Raw genomic sequence first — 25,422 nt, 5'->3', positions numbered from 1 at the left:
AAGAGTGGACAGGGCTCCATATTTAAGACTGACAGGGTCAAACAGGGAGGATCGCATTTGGCACCTCTTACGTTTTTTTTTAGTCTGCGGCATGCCCAAACTCGGACCTGAAGTGTTGGTTTCCCATGATTTTCATCATCAATACTTGCTTGGTAACCATACCATCTGGGATTGGAGATCAACATACAAGCATAAAAATGTATATACAATATACAAATGGAAATATCTATCGAAAACCGTTGTGTGTGCTTTTAAGTGCCTGGAACAGGCCAGGAGTTTGCACCTCACTCCCTCCAGCAGCCAGCTGCAAGAGCGTCACAGCTTCTTAATTTAATCTCCGTCTAAGAACATTTTGCCCGTTAGCTGTCAGCCGTTGAGCTGAGCGACGAGCCAAATTGCATCTGATTGCAAATCATTTTTAACAAGATCATTCGGCGGAGATTTATTTTCCACCCATAACCTTGAGACGTGACAGGGTTTTTTTTTTTTTCGAGTGATTGCTCTTGTTACTGCTTTTTTCCACCCCCCATTTAGCCCCCCCCCCCCTCCCGTTCATTACCACACAAACACACAAGGCTTCGTACGTCACGAGCCAACGGTCATCTTGATAGGGTCGTAAACGAGAGAAAGACACCTCATAAACGTGCGGTTTGATGCCAAGTGTCGACATGCTATCTGCAGTAACATGAATCTGCACGCTGAGCTTCAGGTCAGACTGAACTGCACACGGTGAATCTGCCTATTTGGAAGAAGTTCCTGCTTACTGACCTCTGCACATCAGCACCTTTGCATGGAGTCATTAGAAACCTGGCTTCTCTACAGTTCGGGGTGTAGCGGAAGGTCTTCTATTTGGTCTGCATGTGTCATTTCAGGACAGTAAGCTGGACCCTCCCCTTGGCATTGATTTACGAGGTCATTTTCTGACTAGACAAAATGAAAGCATTTGCATACGCATCGTGTCACCTCCAGCTGTCAGCCAGGGACGGGGACCTGCAACCCGGCCGACAAAAGGCTCGGTGCCAGCGCCGAGCAGGAGGCCGCGGTCGCACCAGCGAACAGACCCGGGAACATTCCGCGCCGTGCCCTTCTTTTTCAGTGGGAGCGTAGCAGGGCAGTTTGCCCTTCATAGTCCACCCACAGCTTTGTAAAAATTATTTTATCTCCGTCCACCTTCGTCACGCGTGGCGTTTCCCTCGTTGCCTCCGTGCTAGACGCGGAGTGATGATTGCATCTTCAGTCAGTCTGCCGTCCGTTCGTCTTTCTGAAGGCTGGGAAAAGCCGAGCAGCCTCAGACAGGCCCCTGAGGTTTCAGTTATTATCTTCAGAAAACAAACTGCAATTAGTGCTTTTCGCATGGACTCCACGTCTGGTCAGGAGGCCACTCCCTGAGGCCCCCCTTCACTCCTCTACCGCCTCCTTCCCCTTCTTTTGTTATGCCTTATCAGGGAGCTGCTGGCAATTTCATTTTACCTTGAAGTCAGGTCAAACAATTAGCTCTGTCTCTCTTTCTGTCCTCTCTCTCTGTCTCTGTCTTTCTCTGTCTTCTTTCTGTCTCAGTCTTTCTCTGTATCTGTCTCACTCAAATATTGCCACTGAGACAGTGTACACATTTGGAAAGAAACGGCAGTAAGCTGAAAAAGACCAATATTTAGGGCAGCAATAACAAAATCATAAGAATTTCATGACCAAGCAGTGTGCAGCATTAGCTTTGCAGCCAGCGCATCACTGGTCACTTTCCCTTAGGCTATAACAGTATCTCTCTCTCTCTCCGCTCAGTCTGTTGGGCAGTCACACATAATAACACAGGGGAATTTGTGCATTTATATGCGTGGATTCACCATTTAGTCCTGCCTCAAAGAATAGCCACCTACTGTCTTGTTCACCACATACAGCTCACCAGCTTCCCGGGTGGCTAGGGCGGCTAGCTGACCTCGAGTCTTGCCCTGTAAGCCGCTAGTCACATTGTGAGATTTTATGCTCACAATGTGAGATTCTCTCAAAACTGAGTTTCGCCGATTTACATATAGTACACATGGCATCCAGCGGTATTAAGTATACAATGAAAATAATGGCGGACAAGGTTTCATGAGATAAGGGTGACAAGAATGAAATCCCTCCTGTGACAAGGTGATGACGTAGGCATAACAGCGCTGTTTTGCTCAGAATCAGGAAGTCTGCAATGTTGGCACTCTTATATCTGTTTCTTATTTCTGCTACCCTACATGACCTTTTTATTTGCCAGAGGATTGCAACCTGGTGGTGGAGGAAGCCCGCCAATCCCTTTTTTTTATAGTGCTCAGCATCTCTTAAAAAAATGTGTGTTTGCTCATTGAATTACTGTTGGGTCTGTGCCATTTTATCTGTCCTAGCCAGCCCATAGGCTACAGATGGAAATTAGCCGCTTAGCTAAACCCGGCACCTTTATATTGACACTAATGCGGATATGTTGATTATCATGCACTGCCCTTGTCAGCTTTATGCTATAAATAAACAAGTGAATGAACAAATCTTCAAGAAAATCCCTGAGTTTCGCCTGTACCATTTCCTCTGCATAACAAAAGAAGCTGCAACGTGAGCTGAGAGCTTATTGGGCTGTAATGTACTATGTATCCTCATGTGTATCCTTCTTCATTACATTATTTAAAAAGTGTAAAAACAAGTGTGCTCCACATTAAATGGAAGTAGAGAGAACTGAGATTTGGCGCTCACTCTTCTCTGACCCCTCCCCCATTCAGGTGCCAACTGCCCGAGCTCCTCGGAGCTCTGCGAAGACCAGCCCTGCCCAGGGGACATGCAGTGTGTGGGCACAGGGGGCGCTAGAGGGCCCTACGCCTGCCAGTGCCCCCCAGGCAAGCTGGGGGAGTGTGCGGGTGAGTGGACTGCGAACAGGCACCAGCCCCCCGGGGGGGGCAACACTCATTTGGGTTTAAGTGCGCTAGCAGTTTCAGTGGCCGGGGAATGCAGGACTGATTGGGCTGCCTGAGATTTAGCACATACTGCATGTAGGTGTGGGGAATGTAATCATAGCAGGCGGTCCACATATCAGGCAGTCTCTGCAGCCTTGGCGATGGGTAATAAGGCAGAATTATATACTGTTCTTTTTTAGGTCGTCTAAAAATACCCCGCCCGTTCTCTCTCTCTCTCGCCAGCCTCATTCCGCTGCGCTGACCGTTAATTTTCAGGCGCGCGGGTGACCTCAGCCCGTCAGCCCGTCCGTCCGGTCGCGTCTGTCTGAATGTCTGTCCGTCCCTGTCTGCCCAGGTCACACCTCTCTCAGCTTCGCGGGGAACAGCTACATTAAGTACAGGGTGTCTGACAGCAGCCACACCGGCGAGATGAAGCTGGGACTGAGAATCAGGACCCTGCAGAGCCGGGGAATCATTATGTACACGCGCGCTGACCCCTGCACCATCCTGAAGGTGAGTAACACACACACACACACGCACATGCTTTGACACCTGTACAGTCCTGCAGGTGATTAACACACACTCAATATGCACACACAAGCTCCAAGCTCTTGCGCTCTCACAGACACGCACAGATACACACAGCCATGCACATGCTGTGACCTCCATACCAACCTGAAGGTCACACACAAACACAAACACACAGACACACACGCACACAGACACACACACACGCTGCAGTAGTGTTAAAGGAGATGTGGTATACCGGCCCACTGAAACCTCCCCCAGGTTATATTGCGAAGGGCGGGTCTGTGATGTAGACGGGGGAATGGCGTGTGGCGCTCTCCCCGGCTGCAGTGGAAAAAGATGATGTTACTGTCTGCGCTGCCGCGGAGTGCAGCTGTTTGTCCGCATGGGGCCACACTGATGCAGTCCAGCTGACAGCTGCGTGGGTCTGCACGCGCTCAGACGGAGTAACAACCACATCCCTTCTGCAGGGCTACCCCGTCTGAGAAGGGAGAGCAAGGGTGAAGGCGATCACATTGCAGACCCTTTCTCTAGCGTGGGCTTTGAATCTAATGGACTTTGAACTAATTCCTGTTTCCTGATCCCTCCCCCCTCCCCCCAGACCCCCTGAAAAAACAAGCAGCCCAAACTTTCAGTAGAGACCATGGAGGCCCTGCTCCTGCCAGCCATGTTGTCGCATTGGTTACAGTGAGCCATGCCTCTGTGAATACATTGGAAACTAGGGCAGCACGTTACACGGCATTTACATTTTTACACTCATTGTGTATAAAATGGTAGGGGTCCAACCGCCTTTAAGCCAAATGCGTGTCACATGTCTCCTTAGATACGGCCATGTGTGTTTTCTCCTCCCGTTTTTGCGATGCTGAGCTTTTATGAGTTATAGCTCAGTAGCGCCAGAATGGCATATTAATGAGCTCCCTACCCTGGCACAGCTCACACACCATCTCATTTCTGCCTCCAGCTTGAGAGACACACAGCAGGAGATGGCTCTAAGGTGCTGTCACAAGCAGTAGTTAGATTCCGGAGTGTTAATGTGAAGCGAGAACTGTCTGCACATCATTAGCCGCTGTGACGAGCACTAGGCTAGCGCAAGGTGCTAGCGTATCCATATTTAACCTCCTCGTCGCGCAAATGTTCTCGCACGGTAGACTGTTAATTGGAAAGGGGTTGATGTGACCAGTGCAGTATTCTTGCTGAAAGTTGTTGTTTCAAGTTTTGCACAGAGCCAGCATCTTGCAAGAATTTTATAGAAGGCGTTATAGTTTTTTTTCACCCACGTTTTTGGAGTGTTAATTTGATTTTTGTCAGGATCTGATTTTGTCGAGGTGGAGAAGTTAAACAAAATGTGGTTTCGGAACTGGAAGTACTTTGTACTTTCAAACAGTTGTGCTTATGATTCAGATGCCTTGTTGAGTGTGTCTGTGTTCTGGTTACCCAAGCAATTATCATGCTGGAAATTAATGTTCAGTTTGATAGAAATAAAATTTGTTCACATTTGGAGTCATTCTTATGTCTTAGTTTTGGCTTCAGTATGCCTTAACACTTCTTTTTTTCCTAAAGAGATATTTTTTAAATGGTGCTGTTCTTAATTCTGTTAATTTAATTAATTGAAAGCCCTCCTCTTTCCTGAATTAATGCAGACATCCCATTTAATCCTTGGATTAAAATGGGTTGGATATCAAATTGGTTTGGCTGCGCTTGATCATTACATGCACATGCACATATAATCACACCCACACACGCGCACACACACTAGCATGCGTGCACTCACACACTTCTGCAGAACAAGACAATTGAGTCTGCAAAAAAATAAAGAAGGCCCAGGTGCCCTCGAAACTCTTAAGCAGTCTTTGAATATAGACTACGTCTAAGCAGAGATCCATCTAAGGCTGTCAGAAACATTGATTTTCCACTTCAAGCTCAGCATCTCACATGGGCACCAATCAAAGCACCTCATGCTGTTTTCTGTTGTCGGTATTGATGTGTGAAGTGCAGTGAAGCCCCCTTCGCACCAGATAAGGGAGGGGCAAGTGCAGCCTACTTTACATTTTTCCCCCATACCCCTTATTACCCCGCTTCCCCCCCACCCCCACCCCCACCCCCAACAGATTGAGGAGGGCAAGCTGTGGTTCCAGCTGGACTGTGGCAACAGCCCAGGAATTCTGGGAATTTCTGGGAGGCCCATCAACGATGGCAACTGGCACAGTGTGTCCTTGGAGCTGAATCGGAACTACACCAGCCTGTCGCTGGACGACAGCTACGTGGAGCGCCGGCGGGCCCCCCTCCACTTCCAGCCCCTGGGGCCCGACGGCTCCATCTACTTCGGCGCACAGGTCCAGCCGCCCAACTCGCGCAGCCTGACGGACAAGAAGGGCCCGCGGGTGCTGGACGGCTTCCAGGGGTGCCTGGACTCGGTGGTTCTGAACAACAACGAGCTGCCCCTGCAGAACAAGCGCAGCCGCTACGCCGAGGTGGTGGGCCTGACGGAGCTGAAGCTGGGCTGCGTGCTCTACCCCGACGCCTGCGAGAAGGCGCCCTGCCTCAACGGCGGCAGCTGTGCAAGCCTGCCATCCGGTGGTGAGTTACAGTCACTGCAGGCATTTTCTTGTGCTGCTGAAGCGGTGCCATGTATTCTTTAACATCCTTACAGCTTTACAGCTCTGTGGTGTGTGTGTGTGTGTTTGTGCACATGGGTCTTGTTGTACATGTGCCCAACATAGCGTACATGAATGTGTGGATTCACTCACGCGTGTGTGCGATGACAGCGGTGCTATGACTACATGGATTCAGTAAGACCTCCTTAATAATCATTACACAGAGCCAGAGATGTTTTTTCCTCCTTTATAGTTAGTTTTTTTAATTCGTTTTCATAATGCTTTAATCAGGCAGATCCCTCATTGTTGTTTGTGGTGCTTTTGGTTAATTGGCCATCTGATAACAGGTAGTGCAGGTAAAGCAGCAGGTGCTTCCCCCCCAACCATTCCTGTTCTTGGCTGGTAATATCCCTGCTTCACGTAGCATGGGAGGGGGATGAAGAGAGTGCTGTACCCGGCCATGTTTTATTAAAAGCAGAAGATTATTCCCCTTTAAAAGGATATAAATAGTTTACAAACTTTGCTTGGGGCGGAAAACGATTGTAACTGCGATTAGAGTCTGCGCCTCCATGCAGATGGAGTTAATGTTGCAGAGCCCCCCCCCCCCCCCCCGGGCCCATCCATAATTAATCTGGGCGCAGCGCTGTCTTCTCCAGGTACAGCCACATCGCGCTCCCTCGTTACCTCGTTTGCTGTTCCAACAGCCAAGTAAAGGTTCCCACTGCCCAAGTGCCAACCAATCAGCTTTCTCCGCATTTCTGAATGTTCATTAAGAGTGTTGGCTGAGGTAGTCTACATCCTTTCTGCGGTTGTGCAGTGGGTAGGGATCTAATTTTGGAATCGGATAGTGGCTGGGTTAGGTTCTTATAAACCATTGTCATTTTTGCCTTGAGCAAGACCCTTGAGTGACTATCCAGCTTTAATTACACATATGCACAATATGCACTATGAGGTACGAGCAAATCATAAAATCTGCCTCAACTCTGCAGAGGCCTGAGAATGCGCATAGATTTTGGCGGCAGTGATGCGGGTTCCTGTGGGAGGAGTCAGAAGTTCACGCTGTCCCAGCGCAGTCTCGCTCTGATGGGCGTGCCTCACAGACGCGAGGCGTGACGTAGCGCGCGTGACTTGGACGGGCGGGCTGGAGTTCCTCTGCTTATCTCAAAGGCGCCATTCGCTGCCTGTCACTGAAAACGTGAGAACTTTCGCTCTCACACATAGCACGGCGTGGCAGGGTTCAGAACAGCTACAGCGTCGTCCTGCGGCGATTACACCTCCTGCTAGAAGCATTTAGCAGGAAAAAGCCGGGGAAATCACACCTAGTTGCGGTGTTCTCGGTTTAAAGGATCAGCTGGGGTGCTAATTAATGAAAAACCAAGATATGCGGGTTATAGATTGCATTTATTTTTCTCATTTGCCTTCTTCTCAACACTTAAAGCCAGGAAACAGTTCACAGGTCTTGTTGTGGGGTGCAGTGAAAATTAACTCTGTCAGAAACACGAGCAAGTCAGACACCATTGAGCCACGTGCATTACAATGCAGTGTTTCAGTAGATAGCATCTCTCAGTTTAAGTTGATAAAATATGACACTGATGTTATTTTAGCCCCTGTGATAAAAAAATGTTAGCCACATATAGTGATGCAATTTCATTAATTTCAATACAGTTCTGTCAAGTTTAATCTAATGTAAAAGCTATGCTTATTGTATAATATACAATGCGCTTCAAATAATAATAATAATATTTATTGAGCTATGCACATCAACTCAGTCCTGTTGGGATTGTGTTGGTGTGTCTCTTTGGCTGGACAGATTCTGTCTTGCGTGTGCAGATTGTGCAGGCTGGAGCCTTCTGTGAGCTGGGTTCAGTCGTGCGGTGGCAGATTTGGACACGTTCTGCATTGCAGGGCACAGAGTTGTTATCGTTGTCTTTTTGTCGCTGTCATTTCTGGCACATCTGACCCTGAGCAAAGGTTCTCAAAAGTGCTGCCTATTTCAGCTTTTAGGATTGTGCATGTGTGGATTGCAGATACATTATTTGCTATCTGTTGTGTTTGCTGACATTTTTCTTTGGTGTTATTTCCCAGAGGCTGTGTATTGTGCTTAGGCTGGCACTGTACCGCCTCACCCTGCCAGTGCTCGTTGGCATCGGCACTTCTGCGCAAACAAATCGCACAAATCCACACAGCCAAGAAAATATGCACAGACAGTGAAAATACTGAAAATACTTGTTATGCACATTTCTCTGTGTATGTATGTGTGTGAGAGAGAAAATGAGAGGCGCGTGTGTGTGTGTGTGTGTGTGTCTATGTGCATGTAATGCTGTTGTTAGTGTACTGTGTACTTGGCATAGTTCTCTTGACTCAAATCCAGTGCCACCACTGTTTCTGTAAAGATTACCACCCTTAGACCCCTTCCAGTTTTTTCCACATTGCTAATAATTTTTTCTAAAATTGTATTTTTCAGTGAGAGAAACAGTCCTTCCTTGTTAATAAACCTTGTCACAGATTATTCTGAGCTAACCAGTTAATAGCTACATTCCTGTATGAATCTTAACATGTTGAGAATGTGTTCAGTTTTGCTTAATGTTTAGATATTACAATATTGGACTGAATGAGAACTTATATACGTTCAGTATTATGTAAACAACTCCTTGAAAGAAATGTTCTAAATGCATAATTTTGGGTCCTGAATCACAAAGGTTGTGCCAATGTAATATAATGTGGGTTTTTGAATGTTAACATTCTTAATTTTCTTGTGGCGTATTCTCTGCATCAGGTTTTGAGTGCAGTTGTACCTCCCAGTTCACCGGGGGGCGCTGTGAGACAGAGATCACAGCCTGTGTTCCCAACCCCTGTCAAAATGGAGGGATCTGCAAACCCATTGGCAACGCTTTCCTCTGCAGCTGCCGGAGGGGATTCTCTGGCCTCACGTGAGTTTGCCCTCTCACACTCACACACACACACACACAGGGTACTTCACTTCATGGCACAGACAGAATTCCGCTGTGAAAAAGTGCTCTTTAAGACCTCTAATGATTTAAACCCTCTGATCACAGGGAAGCAGTTAAGCAGTTTAAGACGAGGGAGGCCAGAGACCATGGCTGATATTGCAGTTAATAAGAGGATTACACATCACCTCTAAGCCTGGCTATGAGGCAGGTGGCAGATAAGCTACAGAGAAGCACTCGTCTGACGGGGAGCCAAGAGTAATGTGTGTGCTGTATACTATGGGACATGTAGTTCATTTATTTGATTTTGTGATTTCAATATGTATGCTATGAATATTGATTGAATATGAATCATCATATAAAAGAGAATGTGCAAAGAAATTAAAAGTTGTGCAAGCTGTGCAACAAAAACATCTACACTCCAACGAGACAGTCTTGGAAAGGGTGTCTGATAAATTAATGAGCACCTTGACCTTGAATTGTGTCACAGTGTTTTTAAGTTATCTAAAATGAAGCCTTGGGTATTTTAGTTATCTGTCTTATCTGTCCAGTTCTATTCACCTGACAGTTGAATGCTGAAGATATATCCAGAAATACTAAATTGAACACTGTTTTAGATAGATGTGTGATAGATGTTTAATTACCAGCAGATGGCAGTGTAGATCCACTTTTCAGTGCTATGACCGTGTTCCTGCTATGAAATTCCCAATACAGAGTTGAAAGAAAATATTATATTTCCGTGCAGTCACTGGCAGCTTCAGTGGCGAAAAAAAAATGTCACAAAACGTGTGTTCTGTGCCCCAAATTGTAGTAACAAGGCCTAAAGAGCTGTTTGTTTTTCTCTTCAAATGCCTCTGGGATCACAAAGTAGAGAAGGGATATGAGAGAACACAGAAAGCTTTAGCAGTGCAAAGTCTGCAGGAAAGGCCTCAGCGTGTAGATCCGCAACAGCTGCATCTGCTCTCTTTCAGGTGCGGGGAGGACGTGAACGAGTGCGAGCGAGAGGAGTGCGAGAACGGAGGAGTGTGCGTGAACACCTTCGGGGCGTTCTACTGCAACTGCACGGCGGGCTACGTGGGCCAGCACTGCGGCCTGCGGCCGGTGGTGGTGCCCAACATGCAGGCCGGGCACTCCTACGTGGGCAAGGAGGAGCTGATCGGCATCGCCGTGGTGCTGTTCGTCATCTTCGTCCTCATCGTCCTCTTCATCGCCTTCCGCAAGAAGGTCTTTCACAAGAACTACTCCCGAAACAACATCACCCTGGTGCAGGACCCGGCCACAGCCGCGCTGCTCAACAAGGCCAACGGGATCCAGTTCAAGACCCTGCGGAGCGGCGGGGACCACTGCAACCTGTACGCCGAGGCGGGGGGCCCGCCGCAGGTGCCCGTCCGCCCCATGGCCTACACGCCCTGCTTCCAGAGCGACTCGCGCAGCAACCTGGACAAGATGGTGGACGGGCTGGGGGTGGAGCACACCGAGATGACCACCTTCCACCCGGAGTCCCCGCGCATCCTGACCACCCGCCGGGGCGTGGTCGTCTGCAGCGTGGCCCCCAACCTGCCGCCCGTCTCCCCCTGCCGGTCCGACTGCGACTCCATCCGCAAGAGCCCCTGGGACAGCGATGAGGGTGAGCCTGCTGGGCGGGGGGCACGGCAGCACAAAGCACCAGGAAGTGGCAGAAATTGACCCAAAATTTTAATGAAAACTTCTGCTTATTCTCTAACCCCACACAAATTCTGCCCGTTCTCAAGAGGTGCCAGAACTCCAGCAAAAACACCATCGTTTTAAGTGGTATTCATGGTACACCAACATGTATTGGACAAGGGGTGATTACATATGTATTCTTGGTCGGTAGATATGCTATCCATCTCTCCCAGACCGCTTGGCAGACAGAGGCCTGGAATGTCGTACGTTGTGGTCGGGCAGTCTGAGTGGCCGTGACGAATACCGTGACGAACAGCTCTGTTAGTCAAATTGTGTGTCATTTTGTCTCCTGCTAAAGCTCTGTTTTATAATGTTAATTAAACTATCTGTTATGAAGATTCATCCTCTAACCTTTGACCCCGGCCTTCCCCTTTTACTGCAGGTAAAGTTGTGGATATGGTGGAGGAGGTCACATGTTTCTCAGGCAGCAACAAGGGCAGCAATTCTGAGGTGCAGTCGCTCAGCTCCTTCCAGTCCGACTCCTGCGATGACAACGGTAAGACGGAAGCGCTATTCCTCCCCCATATCTCTCTCTGGAACCAGAACCAGCACGCCATTATCAACTGGTGACACTTTGCAATACATGCCAACTGATGGGCTTGCACAGTCAGAGAAAGCACATGACCAAACATACTATCACCTCATGTTTGTGTGTATGAACACGATGTGTGTGGGTATTGGGGATGGCTGTGCACGTGTGTGTGTGTCATGCGCATTTATGCGTGTGTACTCGTGTGTATGCCATCACAGCAGGCCTGAATTGTTAAGTGTCACTTTTTTAAATTGATATTTCTTCTGCAGTGTTCTTCATCCCATATTTGTTATGAATGCTTTGATATGGTGCAGGTTCTTAGAGGAATGGCTTTTCAGCAGTTTGATGATTGTGTTTAACATGCTTTGTTTTTGGTTGGTGCTAGAATTGTGTTCCAGCAAGACATGTTCTGCACTCTACATTTCATTATGTTTTAACTTATGAGGATTATGTTTCCTCATGTAAGACTTGGCAGTACTGTACCTGCATCCATTTCTACTTCCAGATTTGCATTTGTCATTTGCATTTGTGCATTTCATTCAGGCCCTAGTGACAAGTTTTAAAATCAGAGTGCTGTGTCATGTTCTCTTGTGGCATGTGTGTGTGTGTGTGTGTGTTTATTGCTGCTGTTTTGAATTGGGTCTCATTAACTGCTCCACTAGATTGCCTAAATGTGTTTGAGGAATGAGGCCACTTTAGCTGTGTTTACTTCAGTTTGCTTTTAGTGCACTTAATGAAGCACCTGTGAACTGATTTAGTCTTTTTTCATTTTTTTTTTTACCCATCACATGCTGAAACCAATCTACCCTACAGCATTCTGAAATCACAGGCACTTGTTATAGCATTTCTGATAATCAGTTTACTTTCTGAAAACGACCTGTTGTTCACCTCCAATATTAATTTGGCTTCTCTGAAGGGATTATCTTTATGTTGTTTTCATTGTTTCTTTACTCTCTGAACTATCTGTCTATTTTATGTATGTATTCATGTGTGGAGATGTAGTAGAGCAATGTGAATTGTGTTTTCTAATTTTTTTTCCGTTTCAGTTTAGGGAACATTAACAGTGAAGTACAGATAAACAAAAGGTTTATATATTTTCAGTCCATAGATAAGCCAATGTTTGTGTGGGCCAGCGTTCAAGTCAATTGTTTATTTACAGTAGTCTCGTCAAGATTCAGTGATGCTCGTACTAGTTGTCCTGTGTGCATATGACAACATTAGGTTTAATATATAGTTGCATAATCAGTGCTGTGAAACTTTTCTTACTGTGAAAGTCATCTTTTTCACTTTTTCCTACAGGGATATGTCTGATTATTTCTTGTTGCACTGATAATGGATAAGGTGTAACTTGTGTTATTTGCTGTCTCTCATCACCTTATATGTACATATAGATAGATAGACTTCCTTACTTTATAGGTTTAACAATCATGACCATTTACTAATGCTAACAGCTAGGTCCAAAGGTTTGTCATCCAAGTCCATCACAGGTTACCAGTGGAATTACCTTGGCATCTTCAAGTTTACCAGTGAAAATGCAAGGATTCCTTTGGTAGTTTCAGGGAAGAAATGAACTGTTTGCAAAAACAATTTTATATTATGGATTACATAACTCCTTGTTGTACAAACGTGAGACATTGTGTGTCGTTTCCTGTCTGTAACAGCCCTAAGTGATTCAATTCCTGCTTGCACTAGACACTTACTATGTGATAAGCCAATAAGATTAAGCTATTGGCAACAATAAATAGAACAGGGAACCAAAAGCACACATTCACACGGCACCAAGAGTTTGAATATGGTTTTAGCGTTTTGTTTTTTTTTTGAAAAATGTTTTTACAATTTTTGAAATTTTTTTAGTGGATGGGAGAGATCTCACGGTTAATACTTTGTTTAATCGTTCCTTCCTTCAAGCTTGATTTAATTTCAGGTTTTTACCACGTTTTTTCTTTATCGGTTTCCCATGTCACTCCTGATTTGACTCAAGTCCTTTTTTAGGCTCGTCTCACATGCTACTCCATATGCTCCACTTATGAATGCAAAGAATCCAGATGTGGACCTTATGTGAGAGGCGGAGCATCTTGGGAGGTCACTTATATTCATCAGTCTTGTCAGACATGTTACAGACTAGGTGTGCTGCACCAGAACAGGCCTAACTGTGAGCCCCTAAAGAATCTGCAAATGGCTGAAGCTGCCTTTTGCTGTCCATGGCCGACCTTTCAAATGCTCTCCTCTCAAAAACTATTACAATCAACAAGTCATTAATAACACACAGTAGCTCCATCTGTTTGGGGCTTCTGAAAGCCTCAGTCGTTCATCCCTGGTGCTTCCCTTTCTGGATTAGTCATTCAGGCTACAATTTTCGTTGAAGTTAAAATAAACAATTTACGCTAGGGGTACATTTTGATAAACGGCATCTGTCTGGAACCAAAACTGTGTTCCATCTTGTCCTACACATGGAAGTGCAACAGCATTTAGAGACTCCAGTTTTGAATTAACCTCGCAAACTCCTTAACCATGCATACCCAGGTAAGGATAAGCAACAATGGCCACAATTAATGAAAATGAATCGTCCCACCACGTTTTTGGAGAAGAACAGTCACCTTCAGGCATCCTTGTTACTGGCCTGGAATTACTGATTGGTGGGTTTGTAGGGTCAAAGTTCATATTTAAAAGCTACCCTGGTCCTGATGAATGTATCTGAAACCATGTCTCCATCTTATTCCTCCTCTCCTCCTTTTCTTCCCTCCACAAGCCTCCATAGTGACCGTCATTCGACTGGTCAATGATGCAGTCGACACAATTGAAAATGAAGGTACTCGTATCTTCTCTTCAGTTTATTTTGAAGTTTTATTGTGTTTGTGACACAAGTAAAGAAAAAGAAATAGGATTCCACTGTAAAAAAAAACAATACATATTGCTGAATTCCCCAGGAATAAATGCAGGATTTCTGTTTGATGTCTATTAATGTCTCCAAATACGTATTGCAAAATGCTAGCTATGATAACATTTGAGCCCCTCAAAGCTGCAAATAGCATGGGCATGTTTAAGTTTAAAATGGAATGACAGCTTACAGCTCTGTCTAGAGCTATTAAAGACTGAGTTCACAGAGGTCCGGTGGGAGCTATTGTTCCCCATATACACGTGCATGCAGTTTTAGGAATCAACCGCTTGAATCGGGACGTGGCTAGGGGAAAGTCTGGTAGGTTTAGCTGGCTGTTTTCCTGGCGGCTGCCATGTCTACTTTAACAACACACAGTGCTGCTCAAGCCTGCGCACGCCCCGCGGCCTCTCCGCCCCTCCGCCCCGCCCAGTGACCGTGCTCTGGGTCCGAGCAGCGATCGGCACCTCGGGGCTGCATGCACTCACAGAATGGACACGCAGTCCTCTCCGACTGCTCTTTAACACAGGAATGCTGTCTCTCGCATAGCACACAGAACTCTTCACATTTAGAATGCATGAATCTTTTTTTCACCTCAGTAAAATTATGACCATTTTCCTCTTATTTTTGGTATTTCTTTGCATTTGTTTTTATTTCATTTAATTTTTTGGACGTATTACCAGCACTGGATAAAAGAACTGTTGTGACTGTTTGTACGAGTGCCTAAGCATGCTTCATCCGTGTAGCCGTGATGAAGGTCGCCGAGGTGTGGGTACGACTGGCAGCAGTGCCAGCTTGGGTTGCTCAGTGGCACTCTCTCAGTGGCTGGCAGTCGGAGTGTATCATCCAAAGGGAAGAGACATTAATCTCTAAGCTTAGTGTCCTCTCTGTTTTACTCTGAAGGCTGACAGGCTCTCTCACTGTGCAATACAGTCTGTGTCTCGCTCCCCGCCCTCACACACTTTCATTATACCGATAATATCCTTCTGTCTCAGGGCACTGCACAGCACAGGTCATTTCCTCTCCTCTCACTGGACCCTCTTATGTATCCATAGCTGTGGTCTGTCAAAAGCCAATAACTCTGGAATAGTAAGTGCAGTGCATCAATGTTTGTTCTTTGGGTTTTGATCTGAATGCAAGTCTTCTGCACTGTACACCTGCAGCCTACAACCTGTGTTCAGAACCATAATGATCCTGAACTTGCTTTCAGTCATTTTGTAATATTTTTAAATCCGCCCATTTAAAAGGATCACCCATTAGCAGCTTATTTCGACTAAGGTGGATTTGCATAATAAACAATGAAAGGGAAACTCTTTGTGTTTAATGCAGTTTTTGTTGTTGATGCGGCTGTTGTAGCTGTTAATCTTGTTATATTGCTAAGACTTTAGCTAGGTTTCCAATGGACTGCAGAAAATTCATTTTGGAGCAGTACAAACTTTACACATGCCCAGATTAGACACCAAAACACATTTCTAAATTGATAATTGTGTATTTTTGTTTGGAAGGAAGGTGTCAGGTGATTTGAGCAAACACCATGTGTTGGATCAAATAATGTGTGCTTCCTACCTAAGAATGTTACAGTTACTTTCTTTTGTCTTAAGCACTTAATAAATTTTTTTAATTTACAGAAAGATGTTTTTCATTAGGCAAGTTTTTAAAAATTGGCAATCGACATTCTAAAGGCATGAATTCACACTAATGAAATGATGCTATATCGCTGCAAGTAGTCTTTATTGTTATATAGCACGTTGACCTTTGTTAAATTAAAATGAAAGTTCTCCAATCTCTATGTTACGACTCGGTTCATTTAACCTAATCTCTGTTATAGCTCATTTTGGCTTTAATGAATCAGCTGGCAATGGGTGGTCCTCGCTATAACTGTCAAGCTTGTTAATCGCTAAAAATGGGGCCATTCAGGCCAGTTATCAGTTATAAAGGTAAGTTCTCCCTCCTTGTTCAGCACAGGCAGTAATGCAGCCCTCTCGCTGCCCTGTGATACACATTTCAGTAGGTGGTGTGTATTATTTAGCAATGCAGCGTAGGACAGAGGCTCGATTCTCCTGCAGCTGCTGAATAGAGCTTTTGCAGATCGCGCAGAGGGAGGGGCCAGCGCTTCGTACGGCCTGACAGAAGCTGGCGACACCGCCGCTACCCCGTCCTCAGCGCCGCTGCCCCGTCCTCGCCACAGAGCAGCCAAACCAGCGGGCGCTAATGTCACTGAGCGCCGCCAGCTCGAGGGGAGGGTCGCACTCCCGGTCGCCTTTGCCGTGCGCTCCCTTTGAGGAAGCGAGCGGAGGGGAGAGGGGAACCTATTTGCGGTTAAAAGGACTTTGGGCTAGAGAGTGGGTCAGGGATTGATGGGGGAGGCGAGGCAGATTCAGAAGCCAGGACAGTCAAATTCCACCCATTAGCTGGAAACGAATGTCAGATCCCGAATGCCACAGCTGATTGCTTCAGTGAGAGGGGGCGGAGCGAGCGCAGTCACATGGTTTCAGCCTGTCTGTCTTCATGTAACCAGAGAGGGGCTCGACTTGTCAGGAGGCGCAAAGACCAGCTGAGGATGTCTGCTGCACCTCACTAGGGCCCCCGTCTGCTAGCTCTTAATCACTCTTTATCTGCTCTCCCACCTGCCAGTGTCAGTCCTGGACCAAGGGCAGAGCTACAACAGAGGTGACTCCTGTCTGTGTGCTCCTGCGTGTGCCCCCCCGTCCCCCGGATCCCAGTGTTTGTGTGATTTAATCCAGTCCTCCCCAGTCCCTGCCCATGCATGTGTGTTGACTAAACAGCCGCGCTGCGTCGACCGCTCGAGTGCGCGCGGCGTCGGCCATCTCGGCGGAGGCATCCACGCGGCTCGGCTCATCCTGACGACGGCCTCCCAGCAAAGTCACCCGCTGCTTTCCGTTCCCTGTTCATCCCTCTGGTTTTGCTTGTGTTATCAGTTCGCTTGGATTTTAATTTTTTTAATTGTTTTTTGTCGCCTGCAGCAGTTTGTTCGTCCCATTGCACCACATGACATCACTTGTTTTCCTTTGGTTCATGTTACAGTTTTATCTCATGGTTAAAAGACTTCTTGATCTTTATTCAAATTTTTTGCCCTTCTGTAAAATTATAGTAATAATTGTGAGAACCAAATTTCCTTTTAAATCGTCATGGAGTATTTAGGAAAAAAAAAAAAAAAGAAGTCTTGATAACTTGTACAATGTTTCTGTGTAAAAACTGTCCGATGTGTCCGTGTCCAGTCCTCCTGTCCTGTACGCTGTGCATGTCTGCTTCTCTCCCGTTTCATTTTGGACACAGTGCTCTGTGCCTGTGACGCCTGTGTTAACACCTGAAAATGTCTCGCATTGCAGTGATGCGTTTGTTTTTACCACACTCTTACAGTATGACCTCCGACCTCATGGCTTGACCTGCTCTGAATTGCCTCTGACCGCCAGCATGTTGTCTGACTCCTGCATGATCCGAAACCACCAAACAGACATCAGCACAGATCAAGCTCCCTGTTTTCACAGACCAGTAGCCGTCTTAAAGCAGGGAGCACTGTACATGCTGTATGCCCAATGTGCCTGGCACTTTGAATCCCCTTTTAATGTTTGTGGGGATAGAAATGGCGGTGCTTACACCCAGGAGCAGTGCTGACATTCATCTTCTCACCTCCAGCGTATCACTGGGACACATCCGACTGGATGCCCAGCTCGCGGCTGCCGGACATTGAGGAGGTGCCCAGCTACGAGGCCGGGGACAACTCGTCCGCCCGCCTAGGGGGCAGCGCTCGGGAGCTGGAGACAGACTACTACCTGGGCGGGTACGACATCGACAGCGACTTCCCCCCGCCCCAAGAGGAAGAGTTCCTGAGCCAGGACCAGCTGCCCCCGCCCCTCCCTGAAGAGTACCAGGAGCACTACGAAACCCTGCCCGCCACTCAGCCCGTCTCCGTGGAGAGCACCCTGAGTGGCGGTAGCCGGGCCCGCCCTCACTTCCACCCCAGCCAGTACCTGCCCCCGCACCAGTTCCCGGGGGATGGTCAGTGCGGGGGGGAGGAGTTCAGCACTTTTGTCTTGGGCCCCGGGAACGACCTGGAGGCGGAGAACCTGGACAGCGTGTCGCTGACCATGCGCCTGTCCGCCAACGCCTCCTCCTCCGACGTGTCTGCCAACTGCGGCTTCGACGACTCGGAGGCGGGCACCAGCGACTTCGAGAGCGTGGACGAGCTTCGGTTCGAGGGCTCCCACCCCCCGTTCGTGGAGACCCAGCAGCAGACTCAGGTCTGAGCCCCATTGAGGGAGGGAGACGGAAAGGAGAGTGAGTCACAGGAATGGGACTCTCGTGGGGGCGCTGTGAACTGAATCGAACTGAAGAAATTGCCAGTAAGGCACTCGGACAGGAACTACAGAGTGCCGCTCTCTGAATGGGCACAGTTTTTGATTAAAACCTGCTAAATCACTGCCTGGTGATAGCAAGCCTGTTGTGATTACGCAGTCACAGAGAGCACACCCCGATTCCGGCTTTTATTATTCACAAATATTTTTTTGACAATTGATTTCTTTTGTAAAGCCTCCTCTATCACTTTTCCCACATGTGCACTCACGCATGTGCACACACACACACATACACGCACAGGCACACAGAGTAAATGGACAGGTCCACAATCAATCAGAATTAGAGGTTAACCAAACTCAGCTCAAAGCAGTGCCATTGTCAGTTCACAGCTCTCATGAAGCATCTTGTTTTTTTATGTGCACTCATCTATCAGGTCTGTTGGTTGGCTAACCGTAACCTTGCAAGTCAGATATAATGCTGCTTTCAAAACTGAAATTAAAAAATTAAAAGGGAAAATAGAAATTTGGCTTCATGAATATGTCTTATATAGCAATGCTCATAATAGTGTTCATGGCTCAGCGGAACCAGAGAAACGGGAAGAAGAGTGTTAAGCACAGTTTTTGGACGCTCGGTCGTTGGACACAGTGTCGGAAGGGCCACTCTTTCCTTTACGGTCCGAGTGGACAAAAAATAGATTTTTTGCTCATGAAGCAACCTTCTTTTTGCTTTTTGTATGGGACTTAAAAGTTTAAGTCCCATACTGTCCAACACAGACCCATTTAAATGTTTTTTTAAGAATGCCAATAATTTTTTTGCACTAATATTTATGTTGCCTTCATGATTCGGTTATAAAGTAGCAATATATAAGACCCTCCATAAGGTATTTTAGAGGGGTGTGACTTGTTTAAAAGCAGAGAAAGTTTCTGTGTTACAGAAAAGTTTGCTTTAATATGAGGTGTACAGCAGTAATGTACTGTTCTTCCTATCTAAAATCCATACACACACTGTCCATTTTTACTGTTAACACATCTTGTTTTATTGAAGATGGAGGAGCCTGTGTCAAGGGGAATTTATAGGGCCAAGCCAGCAATGTTTTTTTTTTCATAAAAATTTTGGACTTCAAATGGGTGTTCCCAAAAGTGTCCCAAGCGTTAGGCATTCCATAGCCCCTCTCCGTCCCTTCAGTTCCCACGGGAGATTTCAGAGGGTTGTGCATTTGTTCCAGCACCAGAAAGTGGGCTGTAGGGTCTAAACACAGCCTCTCCAGAACATGAAACAGGTGTAGACCAGCACATTTCCCTGTATTGGTAGTGCCAGGGGAGATCCACCAGCAAGGTCCAACTTCAGAGTATTTTGCCATGTTAAGAAAAGTCCCTCTGAAAAATATTTGGCTTTTCAGGTGCTGGGTGTATTACTACAAGTTTAACACATTTTTTTGTACATTTATGTTTTTTTTTCTTGTCTGTTTGGGGGGGGGGGGGGTTTGGGATTTTTGCACTGAATATGATTTCAAAGTCAAGCCAGTATTTTTAAAGCCATAACAAACAAGGCCACCAGGGCAAAAGGATGTGGAATGCAACGTGTATAGCTCGTTTTGGGAAAATGTAGCAAGCCCAACAAAACACATTCACAAGCAGTGCTGAATTCTCTGTCATCGGCTGAAACAGGGAGGGGGTGGGGGGGTACAATAAAATAATGAACATGTCTCGCATTTGATTCAAATCATTGTCTTGTAATATAATATGCCTGATGTTATCAGGCAGTTTTGTAAAAGATGTAAGTTTGTGTTGAAATCTTTGTAAAAAGTGTACATAGCTAGGTTGTTAAAATGCAAGATTTTGTAGATATTTAATTCCGATCCTGACTGCCTTTTGATTTCCTTGGTGTTTATTGTGAATGTTGACTGTAAAAAGGCAAGTATGAATCAAGAATAATTTAACCACATTTTCATTCATTTTTCTCTTCATTTAGTTTTATTTCTTTTTTATTAACATATGCTTTAAAACTTAAATATCCTCCTGTAGAATAGACTGATTTTTGCACATTGTGAAATGCACAGGGACTCAAAAGATCTGATTGGTTGTTAATTTTTAATGCCATACCTAACATTTCTCAAGAATCTAGAAAAAAGGGAAAACTCTTGTCATGTCGTGCTCTTTGTTGTCCGAAAAGCTGTTGGCTGGACTTTGGTTCACTCTATTCCCAGCCAACATTTTAGGCAGTATTAAACTATGTCTAACCTTACTGCAGCAACTCAGTGTACAGATCGATTTCTTTTTTTAACTGCTGTTCTGTTTTATAAATCAATGCGGGAAATAAAAGATGTTGATCAAATGATGACACTGCTGCTTGCATCTTCATTATGAAAGAATGATTCCATTTCTGTCTTATATTTTCAATCATAGAGTTTAGACAAAATTACTATTCATCTGCATCTATTCAAATTTTGCATTTATTGAATATTCATGCTTTTAATGTGACTGGGTCTTTGTTAGAAAGCCAGGTCTTTAGTCTTCAACAACAAGGGATATCCTTCCTCCCCCTAAACCAGAGGAGACAGTACTGTGCTACTTCAACCCTATCAGAAATATAGTAATGTAAATTTTTGATCCCTAATGGGGTTATTTGGCTGCGATCCCAGCTGGCAGGTCTGTAGTATTTTTTAGGTCAGGAGGAATAGGCTTCAACACACGCATCAGTGCCTGCCGGCCTTATTTTTTCCCAGTGCCGCTCGCTCGCTGTCTTAAACTGCGCTCCAGCAACACGCTCCAAAGATTCATCATGTGTTTTGCTACTATTGCCTATTGTGCTGATGGTGTTGTTTTATGTATCTCGGGCCCAGAGCTGATGTCCCCTGGAGGGAATTCAGAAATGACACAGTCTCTAAACGAGAAGTGCATTCCACTTTTAAGGAACGTATTGTCCCGCAAAGTTCTCGAAAAAACAGCAGCCATCCATCTTATGGCAGCTTTGATATTAGTCAAACGTAACACTGTAAAATGCACTCTGGATTTATTAATTCCTTCTAAATGTAGAAAATAGAGATTTTCATAGAAAACAGAAAACTTTTTTTACTCCAAAAGTGGACAGATGGTGATGTGCCACTTAATAGGAACACATGAACTGAGTTAAAACCCCTTAAACCCCACTTAAAACCCAGGGATTTCTTTGTAAGAAATTTTTATCGCATGCAGAATCTCACAAGTTTTTGATTTCAACAGTCGTCAGGTCATTGGAAACCCACAACCCATTATCCAATTGTTAGAAATGAAGTTTAAATTAAATTGATTTAGTACAAATCTGTTGCACCTGTGTTCATGGTGTATGCCAAGTGTAATTTTCATTTATTTCTTTTACTGAGAATTCCCAAAGCTGAAGTAGTAAAAGTACAGCCAACTACTTTATATTTTTCTTAAACCATAGTCTTAGTTTGATGTTGGTTATCTATTACCATCTCCCATACAAATCATCGTACAATGACACTGGTCCTAAATTTCACATCTCAGTGAGAGACACCATTACATTAACATCACGTTGCCCTTGTATTGCTGGAAACTGGAGTTTTATTAAGAACAAAGGTGCTGAGCACAGGCATTTGGGAGCTGAGCACAACAGGCATGCCTTATTTTTGCCCCCTCATTTCACCAGTTGGGGAAATGGCCATAAAATCCAAAAGTTTCTTGAAATCTTGGTTTCACATGAGCCATGAGCAACATCTGATGAGGAATTATTCATACTTTAAATGAGTCTGTATATTTGAATACTCACAAGTGCACACACTATTAAATTAGATTGTAATTGTGTTGTGCAACCAATTGTGTAGTCACAATTTCAATGCTCATTAGCAGCCATTACATTTTTAATGATTTTATCCTGTCATGCACATCCCCAATAGGCTATGTACCCATATCATTAATAAAATAATTAATGATAAATACCCATAAAATAGCAAGAGCTGATACTTTACAACTGTGTAATAAATCTATTGAACTTCATGCTAGAAAATATTAATATTAATATTAATAGTACAATAGTGAAAATGCTGGGCATTTTGCTTGGATCCATGCTTACTATTATTATTATTTGTTAAATGTATTATTATTATTATTATTATTATTATTATTATTATTATTATTATTATTATTGCTATTACTACTACTACTAATTCTCTAGGAGCACATTTCCTTCCCTTGCATTTTTATATGATTCATAGGTATTTCTGCTGCCATGACCTGCTCATCAAGGCTTTTCAAGCTATTCAAAGCTATAAATAGCCAGGAAAGAAATTTAAAGCAACTACTTTATTGACTTAAGGAAATTATTAACAAGAACAGCAACAATAAAGATATTTAGAACACAACTTCTGAGACCTCATACGATTACTCGTCAAACAAAGATGTGCATGACTGTGTGGGAACGTGAGTGGGTGGGTTTGTGTGTGTGTGTGTTGGGTAAGACTTTTATGGGTCTGGTATTTGCCATGCCTCTCTCTGATCTCCTGCAACCTGTGCCACGGATGACTGTTGTGACTGTTAATGAATTGAGAGAGATACTTACTGACATTTACAATGCAGTTCAATGAATCAAGCTGAAATTAGATGAACATTGTTTGGTAATTAAATCTTTGCATGAACAGGATGGGTATCATTTTCACTGCTAGCCATTTTTGAACCTATATTTTCTTTTAATCTGACCAGTATTTAATCACATTTTGAGAATTCTGTCTGACACATTTGGATGCAAGAAGATGCAGTAAGTTTATAAATGGCATCCTTTATTCAATTATTCATACATTTTCAATGATCCTGGCCTGGTACTAGTCAGGAGCATGCTACCAAATTATTTTTGACATTATTAATAATAATAATAATAATAATAATAATAATAATAATAATATAGATGCAAAGCAGCAATTCTGGGGTCCAAGCAGCTTGTTCAACATGTTGCAATCTGCCATGTCCATTCTCATTGAACAACGAGTTCATGTTTCAAATGTCATGTGATCAGATTTATGCTTCATGAGCGGAAGATTTATTAGTATTATTTTTTTCAAATCGAACCATGGACGAAAATGCTGAATATTCAATTTTGTTTAAATAGTGGTCACATTTTTCAAGCAATCAACACCATTCACATTTTGACCATTTGGTCACATTTTTAAAGCACAGCAAGCCACAAACCCTCAACACCAATGAATATTGAATATAGTATCCCTACTGGTGGACATGTTGTTCATTCTTTTGACCCCATTCAGTTTTTTTCTTTGTTCAGAAGTGTCACAATTCACATTTTTCAAGGCTCAAGACCAAGATTCTAGGTCTGACCAATTAATCAGACCAAGAATCAGTGCTGTGGCTTAGCTCACAGTCAGCATTCCATTTCATTGCATGTTGTAGTATTAAGATTTCCCTTCACCGGGCCCTAGCCCAAACCATAAAAAACAGCCAGATTCCAGATTTGCGAGGGTTTTTGGTTTTACTCAATGCAGTTATCCAGCAAACTCAGTAATCCTGCTTTGTGAAAGTGTACCCTGGTGATTTTGGGTGAACTATCTCCGAGCGCTGCAGTTCTACCTCTGGGCCCTGGAAAAAGCAAGCCCTCACCTTGTGATGTACTGAAAACTGGGGTTGATGTTCTGAACATTTATAATTTGAGTGAAGTTATTTTGGTTGATTCCATTGAATTATTATCAAAGTAGAATATTTCCATGTGTTTGAGATTGAATATATAGCTGGTATATTATTTATTTTATATAGGCTCGTCTGGTCTCATACTGTATTCCTTAGTGGTATTGTGTCATACTTCATTTTGATAAACCAGCCCTGCACTTACTTTAAATAAACAGGAAGTTGACAAGATTCATTCGCCTTGTAAATAAAACATGTACTCATTGTAATTATGATGCATTGAGATCATTGAATGCATAATTTACCACCACCAAATCCTGATTTTGTAGTTGGTATAAGTGTGCCAATATAATGCATACCCCTACAAATGCAAATAATGTTTTGTCTGAATGGTAAATGCATTTTAAATAGCACTAGTTAGCATGTCTGTTTGCCTGACCTAAAAAAAACAATTTTCTCTCCTCAAGAATTGAATAGTAAGATGCTAATGGCCTCAGTATTTAAGAAGTTAGTGCAAGATTGACTGTCCTCTTCACACACACACACATACACACATACACACATACATCCTTTTTCAATTAAAATAAATAAATAAATAAAAAACATTTATTTTGACATTGTGTCTTCTACATGTGGTCTTTTATATTAGGATTATGCTCAATGATGTGTTAGAGGAATTATAAACCTGTACCTACATGCAGTCTGCTATTCTACCTGCCATCATCACTCCTGCTGTATTTATGCAACAAGGGTACTAAGCTTCTTATTGGATTTTTGCACGCTGGGTTGCCTTCAAAAATAAAATAACTGACAAGGAGAAGTGGACAGAAGAGTGCCTAAGTAAACAAAAGTAAGCCTGTGATGTAGACCTGGAGGGGTAGGAGATGAACAGGTTTCTCAGAAGTCTGTTGAAGAGGAGGAGGGGGAGGGTAAATCAGTAAATCAGTCTCTGAAATTAAACCAATTTGACAAACTGATCTCCCCAAATTGAGCACTTAATGCATCTACATTTTCTGCCTGCTTATGCCTATGTTGAATACAGTGGTTATTTCAACACGTACAGTAACAATGGCTTTTGCCAAGTGAATTTATCACTCAGTCTCCCTCAGCTGAGCCATTGGCTCTTTGTAATAATTAATAGCTGGAGTGCCAGCAGTAAAGGAAATTAATCAACTCAATGAAGTTCATGTTCTGCAGACAAGGAGCTTACTCCATAGCCAATGAATTAAACTGGGTGTTGGCCACTGAAGGACTGAGGAGTTAGTGTGTTTGTGTGTGTGTCTGTGTATGTCTGTGTTCATGTGTATGCGTGCACAAGCGTGTTGAAGAAAATATTTGTCAAATTTGTAGAAAATTTTTTTTTTTTTTTTAATTCAACAAAACCAGCTGCC

At 44.3% G+C, this 25,422-nt stretch overlaps 1 protein-coding gene across 7 annotated transcripts in view; it reads left to right on the top strand.

The window, feature by feature from the left end:
* fat3a (FAT atypical cadherin 3a) overlaps positions 1 to 20,744 on the top strand; it is a 203,289-nt gene extending 182,545 nt beyond the window's left edge. For 3 of the 7 annotated variants that reach the window (XM_064303695.1, XM_064303700.1, XM_064303696.1), the window contains 9 exons: positions 2,736 to 2,870; positions 3,262 to 3,419; positions 5,543 to 6,011; positions 8,805 to 8,958; positions 9,948 to 10,603; positions 11,063 to 11,176; positions 13,962 to 14,021; positions 16,722 to 16,757; positions 17,745 to 20,744. In XM_064303695.1, the coding sequence (XP_064159765.1) occupies positions 2,736 to 2,870; positions 3,262 to 3,419; positions 5,543 to 6,011; positions 8,805 to 8,958; positions 9,948 to 10,603; positions 11,063 to 11,176; positions 13,962 to 14,021; positions 16,722 to 16,757; positions 17,745 to 18,355 (2,393 nt within the window). In that variant the 3' untranslated portion in view covers positions 18,356 to 20,744. The remainder of the gene's footprint in view (positions 1 to 2,735; positions 2,871 to 3,261; positions 3,420 to 5,542; positions 6,012 to 8,804; positions 8,959 to 9,947; positions 10,604 to 11,062; positions 11,177 to 13,961; positions 14,022 to 16,721; positions 16,758 to 17,744) is intronic. The other 4 variants (XM_064303702.1, XM_064303701.1, XM_064303698.1 and 1 more) reach the window with 3 other exon arrangements.
* The last annotated feature ends 4,678 nt before the right edge of the window (positions 20,745 to 25,422 follow it).

Source organism: Anguilla rostrata, chromosome 12 (genome assembly GCF_018555375.3).
Source record: "Anguilla rostrata isolate EN2019 chromosome 12, ASM1855537v3, whole genome shotgun sequence".
Taxonomy (NCBI): domain Eukaryota; kingdom Metazoa; phylum Chordata; class Actinopteri; order Anguilliformes; family Anguillidae; genus Anguilla; species Anguilla rostrata.
This window is presented reverse-complemented; position numbering and strand designations above follow the sequence as displayed.